This window comes from Triturus cristatus, chromosome 4_2, assembly GCF_964204655.1.
Source record: "Triturus cristatus chromosome 4_2, aTriCri1.1, whole genome shotgun sequence".
In the NCBI taxonomy this organism is placed as follows: Eukaryota; Metazoa; Chordata; class Amphibia; order Caudata; family Salamandridae; genus Triturus; species Triturus cristatus.
In genome coordinates this window covers 96599667-96614980 of record NC_140586.1, presented here as the reverse complement: position 1 = coordinate 96614980, position 15314 = coordinate 96599667, and the positions used below count along the sequence as shown (strand labels likewise).

At 42.3% G+C, this 15314-nt stretch overlaps 1 protein-coding gene across 3 annotated transcripts in view; it reads left to right on the top strand.

Annotated features, from left to right (window-relative positions):
• LOC146833087 (venom factor-like) overlaps window positions 1–11388 on the top strand; it is a 777614-nt gene extending 766226 nt beyond the window's left edge. For all 3 annotated transcript variants that reach the window (XM_085600726.1, XM_085600724.1, XM_085600725.1), the window contains 2 exons: window positions 7777–7912; window positions 10747–11388. In XM_085600726.1, the coding sequence (XP_085456852.1) occupies window positions 7777–7912; window positions 10747–10888 (278 nt within the window). In that variant the 3' untranslated portion in view covers window positions 10889–11388. The remainder of the gene's footprint in view (window positions 1–7776; window positions 7913–10746) is intronic.
• Window positions 11389–15314: the final 3926 nt, after the last annotated feature.

The window sequence follows — 15314 nt, the reverse complement described above, 5'->3', positions numbered from 1 at the left end:
TCTCTGTACGTTTGAATGATGAAAAGGAGATTAGACAAAATAGGCTCATTTTGCTGTTCCACCAGCTGCGCAGGCGCTGTATTCGCCTGGTGGGTCCACTGTTGGGCCAGTGGCTGGAATGTAGTGTACTGCATGATGGAATAATTTTGAGTGGGTTTGGTCACTCTGTCTTTCCCCAATATGAACGGAATCACTGCGGGAACCCCATGAAAGACCCATAAGTGGCACCATCCAAAATGCCCAGGGTGGTAAAACGGAGCAGACCGACCCTGAGGGGACAAGACGTGCCCCGAGCATGCCCAACAGGTATAAGAATGGATTCCAGACTCCTCATTGAGCAAATATGGGAGGCATGGAACAATCTTGCATCATAAGAGCTACCCATGTCATCTTGTTCCATGGACTCAGTGTGGCATCACCGCACATATCTTCCCTTTTTTCAAATACAAAGTCAACCTAATGTACATAATAACAAAATATACAATCCAATCCAACACAAAGTGAATATATTCTAACTACTACATTGGAATATATTTCAGAATATATTTCATAGAGGATAGAGGATAACTATACACTTTAACTTGAAACCAATAAGGCTTAACATCAAACCCTACAAGTCTGATAGCATATCCCCTTCATTTTCCTATTTTTGTAGAATCCAATTCCCTTTGAAACTATATGGTCCTGTATCCTCTTTGGTATGTTGTGTGTTCACAAACTCTTTCTTTGTGATACTAATTCCTTATTAATTTCACCCTCCACTTGTTTTTTAAAAGACTTAACTGGTCTGGTATTGGTGACATTACCATACATTTTACTAGGATCCAACACTACATGGCCTGTGCTTCACCAACACCCATTTTGTCAACTTCATTGCATTTTTGTGTATCAAACATTTGCTGAGCATCTCTAAATTTAGACAACCCTTTTCTCAACAAAATAGGATTTTTTATACCTGTACACAATCCCCAACTTTCAGTTTGCATACACCTTTGTCAAAGTGATGATCCTTTTTTTAAATTTGTTTTATTTGAAACTCATTTAGAAGTTTTTTTTTCAAAAATATTTCACATCACAACCTCAATGAAATAACTTTACCATCCAAAATGGACACATTTCTGTTGATGCCTTCCTTCCTCTCATTAACTCAAAATAACTTTTTCCATAGCCACATGTGGTGTGATGCAGTAAGACCATACCATATCCTTGACAGCTTGCTCAACACTTGAATCGTTCCTGTATGCCGCTTGAATACGCTCTACCAAGACTTTTACCTTTCTACTTTACCATTGCTTTGCGGGTCGTATAGTGGTGTTCTAATGTGTTTGATCTCACTATTACGTAAGAACTGTTGCATTTCTGCGGACATAAACTGTACCCCATTGTCCTTTAAGATTTCTCCTGATAATCCTTCCCTTAAAAATATTCTCTTGAAACAATTATGTACACTTCTAGTAGTGGGAATACTTACAGATTAAACCCCCACCCATCTCAGCAACTGGTCAATTATGACAATGAAGTACTTTATGTTATGTGGTAAAAGATGAAATGGTCCCAAAAAGTCAATCCATAACCTTTGAAATGCTTTCTGAGGTGCAGGATCAAATGATTGTACCTTCTCCTCTGTGGTCAGTGTCTTATCAACGATACTACAACTTACACACCTTTTGACATACTCCTGTATATTAAAATACATCCTTGGCCACCAAAAATCATCATGTATTTTCCTTTTTGTGATAGTTGGCCCTAAGCGACCTGTATGAGCCATTGCAATTATCCTTTGCCACAAACACTCATGTGGAACAAATCTATTTCCTCATACTGCCTTCTCACCTTCAATGAATAACTCATCAGCTATTTTCATAAACACTTGCAACTCCAGAGACAGATTTTTTTCTCTGGGCCATCCAGATTTGATCAATGTCATTGCTTCTTTTAAAACTGAATCCTTACTTACGGCATACACCCATTCCTTCTTTTCTAAACAATATTTTCATTAAATCATGCCACAGTTTTTAAATTGTTTTTTTCTCACTCCTGTTCTTCCATACCCAAAATTGGTAATCAGGACAAAGAATCTGCCCTACTATTTCCCCCCCTGGAATATATTCCAGGGTAAAAGTGAATTCTAAATGTTTGGCAGACAAACTTGCAATGTGGGTGGTAGACTGCTCTACCTTTTTTCCAGATAAAATATCCACCACAGGATGATGGTGTGTTTTTGACACATAAGGCCTACCCCACAGATATTGTTTGAATTTTTCCACACTCCAGACACACGGCAGAAGCACTTTCTTGATCACAGAATACTTGTGCTCAGCTTGACGCAAGGTCCTTGAAGCGAACCATATGGTTTTTGCACATGAACCTTCAGATTGTGACAATTCAACTTCCAATCCATATTCGCATGCATCTACCATTATTTTGGTTCTTCTACCCCAAACACATGGTTGTAACGCTGGTGCACTAATAATCTCTTGTTTTATCTTCAGCAATATTGTTTCACACTCATTAGACCAGGTGAATACTGCTCATTTTTTTAACAACACCCTGAAACAATCAGTATGCTTTGCAAAATATTTTTTACATTTTGCATAAAACTCACACAAGCTTAGAAAGGACAATAATTGTTCCCTGTTTCTCAGTGCTGAAGCTTCCATTATGCTCTTTACGAAACTGGGTCTGGGTTTAATATCTTGTTCAGAGAGTATATGTCCCAATTAGTTTATTTCTCTTGTTTTAAAAATGCACTTCTCTTTCCTCATACTCACTCCTCTCTTTTCCAAAATACTTAATACAGAATCAAGTGCATCATCATGTTGCATTACCGTATTCCCAAAAATCAAAATATCCTCCTGGAACACCACCAGCTGGCGATTTTCCTCGAACACATCTGACATCAGTCTTTGAAAAACATCAGCCGTCAATGCCAGCCCAAAAGGCAATCTACAAAACTTAAACATTCCATCCGGAGTAACAAACGCTGTTAAATTTCTGGACTGTACATATAACAACACGTGGTGGTATTCAGCCTTTAAATCTAGTTTAGTAAACCAACTCGCTCTCCCCACTTCTGGTATTAAATTCGCTTTCCTAGGTAGAGGAAAATTGTCCACCCAAATCACATCATTTAAACTCCTAAGATCTACACACATTCACACTTCCCCCGTTTTCTTTGTCGCCAAAACAGTGGGAGAAACCCCATGATCATATAAATCTTTCAGTAATGGAGACAAATCTTTTCTTATGTTCAATTGAATGTTACACATTTTATGTTTGACTGGCGTGGCATTTTGCTTCACTTTGATAGCATCACTGAAACCCGTTATCTTTCCTAAATTGTCTTGAAACACATTTTTAAACGTACTCTCCCAATCCATTTTGACACCACTTATTTCTCGTAAGTAATTACATTTTTTTCTTCCAATGGAAATAGGGGTCTCTGAGCCTGGTTTCTATAATTAAATTAAGATCAGCTTGATGTAGCCATCAAATAACATTGACACCCTTCTTTGCCACATAAATCTTCCCTTGAATAATCTCACCTCAAATTTAAATGGATGCCCAGAATATCCAGTGAGATCTTTTCTACTTCCTTCAAAAGCTACCGTCAAAACATTAGGAGGACACAGAATTTAGTTTTTCCAGAATTGACTAAATTTCTCCTGAGACACAATTGTGATGAGTGCTCCGGCGTCCACCAAATGTTTAACTTTGAGATTGTCTATTAAAACATCGACATCCACATCTGCAATTGCATTCTCACTCTTTACATTTTTACCACCAACACAAATTCTCTATTACTTTCTTTTTCATTTTCACTTTCTTCATTTTCATTTTAAGCACATTTGATAATACTACTCTTTGCTCCGCTACAAATTTTTGAATAATGTCTATTTAGCCACAATTTCTACATTGTTGGTTCATTGCAGGACAATATCTAAATTAAGTCTTTTATGGGGGACCCACATCTGTAACAAAATATATTTTGCCCGGTTTTGAAGGGTGCATTAAATCTACCCCGACTGATGATACCTTGCCTCCTATTCTCCTGAACTGGAGTTGAACTGGGTTTCCTATTATCTTGATTTTGAGATGTTTTGTTATCTAATGAGGGATCTTTGCACATCAAGAACCTTTCATTTATTTTCTTTGAATAACATCTTGCAACCAACGGATCTCTTATTAATTGAGATGTAGTTTTTCAAAATCACATTTAGCCGCCAACACTTTCAATGCAGTAATAAAAGTACATGCACTTTCATTAGGTTGTTGCATTCTCATAAAAAGAATTGTACCTATGCACCACTATGTATCACTACATTTTAAGTCTTTGTAAAATATTTATCTTATTTTACTACTGCAGTTTCACATTCATCCAAATCTTCATTTCCTGGAGGTTGATAAAGAGTTAGGTGATTAAACACATTTTGACCCTCTGCTGCTAAATAATAGTGCATCAAGCTTCTTTTTTATTTCTGGTCTAAACCTTTGACCATCTATTGCTCCAAAGTAAGCCTTGAATGACCTCAGCCACAGTTTCCCTTTTAACGGTGGAGCACCCAGTTCCTGAAGGATTGGTGGTGGAGGTGTCACATGCTGCATCTTTATTACCTGAAATGTAGTGTCTTCCATTAACCACTGGCCAAATTATGACTTGCACAAAACCAAATTCACTGAAAACTCATTCTAGCATGCAAATCGCTGTATTCTGGCCCTCCACACATGAATTGTCAATTTGCAAGGTTGTGCAAATCACTAAAAGTTAAGGATCCACATGCAAACTTCTTTTTTTATTTACACCACCATACTGCACAACAATGGTGAAAAACACTGGGGATTACTTGGAACTCTGGTTTGCAAGCACACAAATCACTGTGATTCGTACTGGTATCTTTATTTTGACTGAATGTAAACTAAAAGCAACTTCCCTAATTTTGAGAGCGTGCAAATCACTGAGAAATGCACTGGCTACATGTAAAAATGACTAATTTTCTAATATGTCAGCCAAATTAGCTGGCATGTAATCAAAAGCCTTTCAAAAGCCTGCCAGGCATTCCAAAATTGCTGACAACAAAAACAGTCTGCTTTTTATGCTGCTTCCTTGCGGAAATCTCGAGACTATGCCACAGGATTAAAACTGGAAGCCAGCCTGGCGATTCCAGAGCAGGTAGTACTGAACAGTAGTGACTACCAATGCCACTTGCAGGCACAGGAGAATTGCAAATAGACACGCCTCTCGTCCATTCCTGCCTCTCTCTTGTTAAAATAAACACTGCACTGCACTTTCTTGAGCGAAGATTCCAAACAGAGCATTCAAGCTGAGCCACATGAGGGCAACATTATCCCCAGGCCACTCAGCACATTACCCGCTATTTTCTTCAAACCTAATGTCCCAACCAGATTTCCACAGATTGAACCCGACCGACACCTTAGAAACAGATTCCGTGCCCCACACATTTGAAAGCTTCACCATTGACACAACTCGGCGTCAACAATAGAAATAAATACTCATGATGTCTTGCAAAGCTCATGTCAGTGAAAGCTCACCATTCTTGTCAACAAAAACTGTAGGAATGGATTTAGTGAGTAAATATGGATATTTTGTAACAGTATAAATAACAGCGTCTTCATGTTAAGTGGCACAGAGAGCAACTGTCACTTGGGAGGCATGGACAACTTTTACATCATAGGAGCTACTGTATGTCATTGTGTTCCATGCACTCCATATGACATCACCACAACAGGTTCACACTCTAGTCAAGGACGCTTGACATTCCCCTCATTTCTGAGCACCAAAAATGAAGGATTGGCACAATCAAAGCAAAGTAGCAGAATCCGACTAATTATCCCTGCAGTTCAGGCCAAGCCAGGCCTATCTGTCCGCAGGTACCAGGGCCCCCAACAAACGTGCTCAACAGGCCATGCAAAAGTGGTGAAGCCAGGTTTTCAGCAACTCATCACAGATGTCTACTCAACTGCAGTTTGGTTCCCAGGCTAGGCAATCCCTAACTCTAATCCCTAACTCCATTGACATTCAGGCACAGCTGGCACTGCACCGTCTTCAGTGTCTGGGCCACAATCATGCTGTGCTAGCTCCTGCTGCCACAGGTGGACCGGCACATTCCAACGCTCCTTCCGGGCCAGTAGTCAGACCTCAAGGGAGTAGCCTCTCTGTTGTCCTCTGCCACCCAGCTCGTTCTCTCCAGGTAAACAGGTCTGCCCAGAGATCCTCCAGCAGCTCCACTCTCATTGCAGAAGGCCACTCCAAATGTCCCAAGAGTGGGCACCTCAGGTGCTGCTGTGTGTATCGCCGCCATGTGGAACAAGCTCCACAGCCCTCGCGCTCAGCAGGCCCCAGCTGATTGCAGTCGTTCAGTCATCCCTAGTGGGTCCCAGAGGCACTAAACAGGCAGGATACGTCCTTCAGTAAGTGAGTCCACAAGTCGCAGTTGGCGGAGCTCAAAATTGGTGATGCATCTTAAAAAAAGCCAAAATCCACCAGGTTACCCCGTAATGGTGAAATGTGGGTAAACATTACAATCTATTGGCAAATACTTTGATTTTGGGGCAGATGTATGACCTGTTTTTGCGGTCGCACACGGGAATTTGGCCTGTTTGTGAACGCAAAATAGGTCATCCCCGTGCACAAACCATATTTTGCGAGTCGCTAACCTATTAGCGAGTCGCAAACCATAATTGCAAAATATGGTTTGCAACTCGCTATTAAGAAGGGGCGTGCCAAGGGCATCACTTCCTATTAGAGAGTCTCACACCTATGTATGATTGTTTTGCGACCATATTTGCGGTCGCAAAACGCTTGCAGTTTACCACTCTTTTCACAAAGGTGGTAAGCCACTCGCAAATGGGAAGGGGTCCCCAGAGAATGGGCACAAAAATATTTTTTAAGAGCAGACAGTGGTCCCAGACCCTTAAAAATGTAGCTGAAAAGTTTCGTTTTTCTTTAAGGAAAACGGGATGCATTTAAAAATAAAACTGCTTTATTGAAAAAGCAGTCACAGACATGGTGTTCTGCTGACCGCAGCAGCCCACCATCCCTGTGAGTGCTGGCCATTCCCAATAGGGTGCAAATTGCTCTAGCCTCATGAATATTGATGAGGCATGCAATTTGCCACCCTATTGGTAATCGCAAATAGTGTCTGAGACACTGTTGGACATTGCATTTAGCAAGTCGCAATATGACACAATTTGTGACTCGCTAAATGCAAGCGTCGTACATCTGGCCCTTTGTCTTGAAACATTTTTATCTGCATGCACCACATCCCTCCATAAGAGACAGCATGGATTTACTGTCATAAATGCATCAGAGTTAGCTGCTTATGTTTACTAATTTCCTATTTTGTTTTTAAAACAGATTACATTTTAATGAGTGAAAAGCAGCACAATGGGATAGGTACATAGATAGATAGAGAGAGAGGGATGGATGGATGGATGGATGGATGGATGGATGGATGGATGGATGGATGGATGGATGGATGGATGGATGGATAGATAGATAGATAGATAGATAGATAGATAGATAGATAGAGAGAGAGAGAGAGAGAGAGAGAGAGAGAGAGAGAGAGAGAGAGAGATAGATAGATAGATAGATAGATAGATAGATAGATAGATAGATAGATAGATAGATAGATAGATAGATAGATAGATAGATAGATAGATAGATAGATAGATAGATAGATAGATAGATAGATGGATAGATAGATAGATTATTTGACAAAGGATCATAACATCACAATTTCAATGTGTTTTTTTAAGGGTCAGACGAGGCGCCCGAAGGGAAGATTCGCAGGTTTATCAGCCACAAGAAGTGCAGAAGTTCCCTGAAGCTTGAAGACGGCAAGAGCTATCTGATCTGGGGTCTGAAGACTGATTTGTGGACTCAGAAGGATGAGTAAGTACATTCTGGTAATAAATATTCATCTAGTAACGTTATCAAGCAGTGCTAGGGTAATCAATGTCTCATGCTCTATCAAGATCTCCTGCGATGCTTAAGAATGTGAAAGCAACAATGGGCCTTCGATTCTAATGTGAGACAACACAAGACCCACACCTGTCCAAATATGAGATGGAATTATGTAGTGGACCCTAATGCCACCCTGCTGTTGGAATACATTGGGGGAACACACGCGGCCTCCCCTCGCATCCAAATACATTGTGAGTATACACAGGAGCCCAATTATTGTAAATATAAACAGTGACACTAAGCAGTAAACTACCTGCAAACACAATGTGAAACCACTCAGAAACGACCTTCTAGTAAACTTTTGTGAGTGATTACACAGAAATATCCTTGCTTTCCTAATATAGACTTATGCTAAGGAAAGCATACCTATATTCCTGTATGAGATTACACAGGGCTGTCCATCTCCATCACACTGCACTCTGATTACGTAGTAAGATTACAAAGGGTCCTCATTGCTGTTCTAATGCAATATGAGAATCCTAGTGCTGTCTAAAGACACTGTAAAGGAGCCACACTGTTCTTCTAATTCAGTTTGAGATTACACTGGGAGCCTACTGCTATCCGAATACACTGCAAAAAATACAGGGGCAGATCTACAAGAAACTAACGCAGCGCAGTGCTGCAAGTCATTTTGCTGTGCTGCGTTAGTTTCGAAGCTCAAGGATGCGACATATTTACAACAATATGTTGCATCTCTGTGCTTCCCCCTGCACTGATGCACAAACTTCTGCCATGCGCTGGTGCAGGCACCCTTGCACCATGGTGCAAGGATGCCTGTGTCGTGGGGGGATAGTTTTTGTGCAGGAAGGGGCACCTTCCTGCACAAAAACAATCAATTGAGGTGATTTCCTCTTCCAATGTGTGCTGTAGAATGCAGAACGCATTGAAAGAGGAAACAAAGAGGAGAAATAAAACATTTCTCCTTGTTGCACCTCGCTGCGCCACCCCTAGGGTGGCGTAGCATTCTGACGCAGTTCCAGATTTACGACTTCTCGTAAAGGTGGAAATGCATCAGTGGACATGGGTGTTGCGTGGGAACACCCACAGCAACACCCATGTCACGCCCCTAACACGCAAAGTGTTGAGTGAACAGGGGCGATATTTACAAGCACAGGTTAAGTCACGCACAATGACTTTACCTGTTCTTGTAACTATCGCTCAGCAGGCTGCGCCATCGGTGCGTCACGCAACGTGATGCGCCGGCTGCACAAGGGGTTTGTAACTCTGCCCCACAGAGTTTACGAGGACACAGGGCCCCACATCGAACCAAATACACTGCAGGACTAGGCAGGAGCCGCACTGCTTTCTAAAGCAGCATGAGATTATACAGGGACCCCACTGTTACCCAAATAGAGCACAAGACTACATAGGAGGTACACTGCTCTTCTAATACAGGGACACCACTGCCATCCAATACACCGCAAGTTTATAAAGGAGCCACACTGCTCTCCTAGTACAGTGTGAGATTACACCGTTACTCCACTGCAATCCAAATATGTCACAAGACTAAACAAAAGCCACAAAGCTCTCCTATTACAGTGTGAGATTACACAGTTACCCCACTGCTTTCCAAATATGTCACAAGACTAAACAAAAGCCACACTGCTCTCCTATTACAGTGTGAGAGTACACAGTTACCCCACTGCTATCCACATATGTCACAAGACTAAACAAAAGCCACACTGCTCTCCTATTACAGTGTGAGATTACACTGTTACCCCACTGCTATCCAAATATGTCACAAGACTGAACAAAAGCCACACTGCTCTCCTATTACAGTGTGAGATTACACAGGGCCCCAACTGCTATCCAAATACAGGAGCAACGATGCTCTCATAATACAGTGTGATATTACACTGTGACCCCACTGCTGTCCAAATACTGGAGTTACAGTGCTCTTCTGCTGCTGTGTGAGCTCACACAGGGACCCAGTGGCAATCAAATAAAAGGTCAGATTACACACGGCCCTACCACTGCTCCAGTGCATGAGTTTGCAGATGGCTGTTATCCAGATACGTGAGGTCACACAGGCTTTCACTGCTCTCCTAATGTGAGATTACCCTGGGACACCAAATAATCATAAACACTTTGTTGCACAGATTCACCTACTGCCCCAAAGCCATTTGAGATTATGAAGATTAAACCACAAACATCAGAATACAATGCAGCACCATTCAAATATGTGACAAGATCACATGAGGACATCATTGCAGTCTGAATAAAATAAAACATTATTTAACATTTATGGGAACCTCGTTGGAGTCAATAATTACCAGGAAGTGGGAAGGAGCGCCTGATTTCTCTTCCTCCTGCACATAGTGCATAGTTGTTATTGTGCTTTGGAACTGAGCTTTTAAATTGCCCTAGTAGTAAGAAAGTTCACACCACTGCAGGCCCATTTTGTTCTGGTGCCATTTTTACACCAACATGTGCACCAAGCAGCTGGCCAAAATACTATTTATGTGAAGTTTGATTCAAGTGTTGTCTTTGCTGTCCTCATCTATGTAACTGTCACAGCAAAGCGGTACAAAAGGGGGTGGTGATGGACAGAGCATCAGAACCAATCAAACACTCACACCCAGTCAACAGATCTGGGTTTGGTCCATCACAACTGTCACAGCAAAACTGCAGGTATTAGCGCAAAATTACCAGAGGAAAGAATTGTCCAGCAGTGGGGCAGTTTCTGTGATCTAAACCTGAGTGATTGTTTGCTAAAAGTGAATCTCACACTGCCTGCCTGACACTGTGTACCTCCATTGCAGGATCTCTTACTACATTGAGAAAGATACGTGGATCGAGTGGTGGCCAAGTTCACAGGAGTGCACCAATGCAGAGCATGTGAAAATCTGTGAAGAATTTTCAGATTTTACTGAAAATGTGATGATTTCTGGCTGCAACAGTTAACGTTATGGAAGCAAAAGTCAAGCGGGCTTGTGTGGCAAACTCTTGCCCGAAAACTTTGTCTTGTATGGTGTGCTTTGGTGATGTCTCCCACGGGGTTATTCCTCAGTATGTTCTTAATTTCAGTTCTGGGAGCTAATCAAAGACAATTATTTTCACTGAAATAAAAATATATTCACAAAACAGTGTGTCTGTTCTGTTTACATTGTGTTTAATATATATGACATATTTGTTCTTTCCCTTTGCGCTTATTCACAAAAAATACAGAAACATGCTGTTGGAAATTAGCCCTTTCCACAGGGTCCCCCCAATTATTTTCACAGAAATAAAAATATATTCACAAAACAGTGTGTCTGTTCTGTTTACATTGTGTTTAATATATATGACATATTTGTTCTTTCCCTTTGCGCTTATTCACAAAAAATACAGAAACATGCTGTTGGAAATTAGCCCTTTCCACAGGGTCCCCCCAATTATTTTCACAGAAATAAAAATATATTCACAAAACAGTGTGTCTGTTCTGTTTACATTGTGTTTAATATATATTACATATTCACAAAAAATACAGTAACATGGTGTTGGAAATTAGCCCTTTCCACAGGGTACCCCCAATTATTTTTTTGACCTCTTTGCTGAAATGTATATTTTTGCTGGCTACAGAACTCTATGCACTGTAGCCCTCCAAATCCGCGGTAAAGAGCTTGAGCTCCTCTTTTCAACATAGTAAAGCTGATATAGTCTGGGGGCAGCGCATTCACTTGTAGTACGAAGCGACTGCTTTAAAGACTCTCCATGTTTCACTGTGCAGGGGGCAACTCGCCTGCTCTTTTAAAGGGGAATAGAGCTCCCCTTGCAGGCGGGTGCAGTAAGTGACTGCACTCTCCAGCAAGGGGATGTCTGGGGGTTCCACAGGACTGCCTTTACCCCCTGTAGAGAGATGCTCTCAGGAGGAGCCCTGTCAGTGCGCCTCCTGAGGGCTTCTTTACCTCTGCACCCACGTCAGTAACACGGCGCAGACACAGAGGCAAAGGGATTCCCTCGTTTGCATAGGGCACACCCCCATGCAAATGAGGGAACACCTCCTTGAAGATAGCGCTGGCGCTTTATGTGCACCAGCTCTATTGGTATTACAGTAGGGGCTGCACAAGTGTCTGCGGCCCCTTCTGTAATACCAAAGTGCCCCGGAGGCACACAAAGTCACAAAGTGAGCGCAAATGCCCGTTGCGCCTCCAGGGCACTTTATGTAGTATGGCCCCCTTATTGGCATATTTAACTTACCTATAAGTCCCTAATATATGGGACTGTTAGCTAAATGTTACCATTGGGCTGCAGCAGACATAGTGCCACCCAACATGAATGACAGGTCAAACATGAGTGCAGGTCAGCCATGTGTAGCACAGTAGTGCAGGTTTAAACTACAAAGTCAACAGAGCCTCTTTTGACAGGCAAAAAATCGTCTTCCAGATATTTATAAGTCACTGCTACGAAAGCCTTAGCCCATTAACGTGTGGTGCACGGTATTTAAAAGTAAAACGTGTACATGTTAAATTTAATATTAAACGTCGTTATAGTGACTAGCACTTCCAAGTTTTTTTTACTGTAATGGAGTTGGTTGTTACATAGGAAAACATTGACATACAATATTAAGTTTAATAAGTGTTATTTTTGCCTAGGAAACAGATAGAAAAATATTTCAAGCACTCTTTTTAATAGTTAAACAAAATCAATTCAATGGTTGTGAGGAAACGGGGTGTAATATATGGTGTGGTTGTGCAACTTCAGTGTATAATACACTTAGCAACCCTTTTAGATCAAGTAAGTTTAGCCAATAAAACCCTCCGCTCAACCCTGTGTTGCTGTGGCACTGAGAAGCAAGGCTTACACAGAGGAACAAGTGCTAAGCATTTACACAGCACCAAAACATTTAAAGAAGAAATCTGAAACCAATTTATAAAAATAGACTGTATTTTTATAAGAATTTAGGGCCTCATGTAGGTAGCTAAATACCGGTCGGTAACGGCCGAAATTCGGTAAATATCCCGTTACCGACCGGTATTTAGCTATTTGAGAGGCATATGTCAGGATTCGGTATTTACCGAATCGGTAGAAATACCGATTCGGTAAATACCGAATCCTGAATCCATATGTAGGGAGCACTCTAAGGAGTGATGTTTAGGAATAAGTATTCGGTATTTACCACCAAATATAGGTTGGTGGAAAATACCGAATACATTGCAAAACATGATATTTTGCAGATGTACAAGTGCCATGTGGCAGACATACATGCCCTTAGGGCATGTATGTGTGCCACATGTGCACACATGCAAGATTCAGGGGTGCAACAGGGTGTCAATGTGACACCCTGCCACCCTTGTATATGCTCCCCCCATTACCGAATCGGTATTTACCGAATCGGTAATGAGGCATACCTTCCCATTGATTCCTATGGGCCTCCAGGCCCATAGGAGTCAATGGGAAGGTATGCCTCATTACCGAATCGGTAAATACCGATTCGTAATTACCGAATTTTTCCGATTCGGTAATCTTTACCGAATCATTACCTACATCACATTTACCGATTCATAAATACCGAATCGGTAAAATTCGGTATTTATGAATCGGTAAATGTGAGGCTACATACATATGGCCCTTAGACACTAGAACACAAATAACACACCTGAGGGTCACGAGAGACAAATTTAACAAGCAGTAATAAATCAAAGCAATTTCACTCAACTGCAAACAAGCCATGGTAAAGTCAATGAATTGGATTTATGGAAACTATGATTTCAAAAGTAGGTAAGTCTCAATGTGGTGGTTTATAAGTACTTGAGGTGACCAACTCTGGCAGGGAGCTAGTCAGGAGGGCCAGCATGGTCCTCAAGAACAGCTACCTACACAGAAGAAGCAGTCTTTCAGCAGTTTCATGCCCTTTATCTGCACTGCAATTGATTCCTATGGAACAGTCCTGATGCAAGAAATGAAGGACGCTGAAGATGTCTTTAAGGATACTGTGGTTGCAACGTGGTCGACGGGAGTCTTCCTGCTGGGATTCCTTGGTCCACAAAGATGGTGAGGGGGTCCTGGTGGCAGGGTCGATGTCCAACAAAGCCTTTTCCAGTGTGGCCAAAGTCCAGTCACCACTAGACTAGACTTGAAGGGGGTCATAGGCCAATCCTTCCTGGATTGATAACTTGCCTTCTGAGGGTCCCAGCAACTTTCTGACAGCCCTCCTGGCTTCGGCAAACTTGGGTGGAACTCTGTATGTCGAGTCCTGGTCCTTGGAGCCACGCGGTGGCTGTGATAGTTGCTTGAAGACTTTGTACTACCCACTTTCCCAAGGGGGCTTCTTCAGCTGTTGTGTCCCTGTGCTGAGAACAGGAGGCCAGTCAACAGACTCTTGGAGTTCCTAGGCTTGACTGGTCTCCGGAGACTGCTCTGTCTAGAGCAAGACAAAGCAGGCACAGTTCCTTCCTTCGCTAGCCACCAGCTGAAGCAGGTGCAGTCCTCGTCTATGCAGCCTCTCTTCACTGGTGCCTCAGTGCAGTGGGCAGTCTTCTTCTGTCCTTCTTCCAAGTCAGTCACGACCTAAGATCTGGGTTCTGGGGTGCCATCCTTATGCTCGGAAAGTGCCCTCAGGACAGGATGCAGTTGGTAGGTAATGGGCTACCAGGATCCCTCCCACCTGGTGACCATTTCCTGTGGAGTGTGGCATCAGGATGCACCATTTTGCCCACTTCCAAGATGGTGAGCCCCCTCTCTCAGTGTTCAGACCTCCCTAGCCCACCCCCAGGGTGTGGCTACCTCAGGGCTACACGCCACCCCTGGGGAAACTGATTTGCCAACTGATTTGCCATATATTCCTCCCATGCCAGCTTGTCTGCCTCAGCAATGGGGCAGCCCTTCCTGCTAGTGTTACACATCTGCCCTTTAAAGGAGATTTCACCTTTGAAGCCCGCCTTTTCGGGCTAACACCCAAGTGGTTTCTAACAAGAGGGAGATGACACCACACTGACCTGCAATCCCTCATTGTTTCTCCTTTCTGAGAGTGGTTAGCAAGCCTCTCCCGGAGAGCAGACAACAGTCCAAGAAGGCAAAGGAATTTTAAGGGCAGCAAAGTGGCAGCTTTGCTAAAGGTGCACACTGCAACAAGTTACATTAATTTCAACTTGAGATACAGGTCAGGCTTAATGTAATGAGTTATTTGATAATTTGGAGTGCCCACTTTGGTTGCACTGTTCAGAGGTTAGCATAGCTGAAGGGTCAACAATGTAACCTTAAACTCACCAATGCAGCAACCAAGCCTTTCTACAGTCAAAATGGCAGAATTGCATGTTTTACTTTCAGGACATGCAAAGTATATGTTCTGTCTGTGTCATATCTTGCACACTGTCTTTGGGGCTTGGTAGGACTGCCAGAGGGTTCAGCT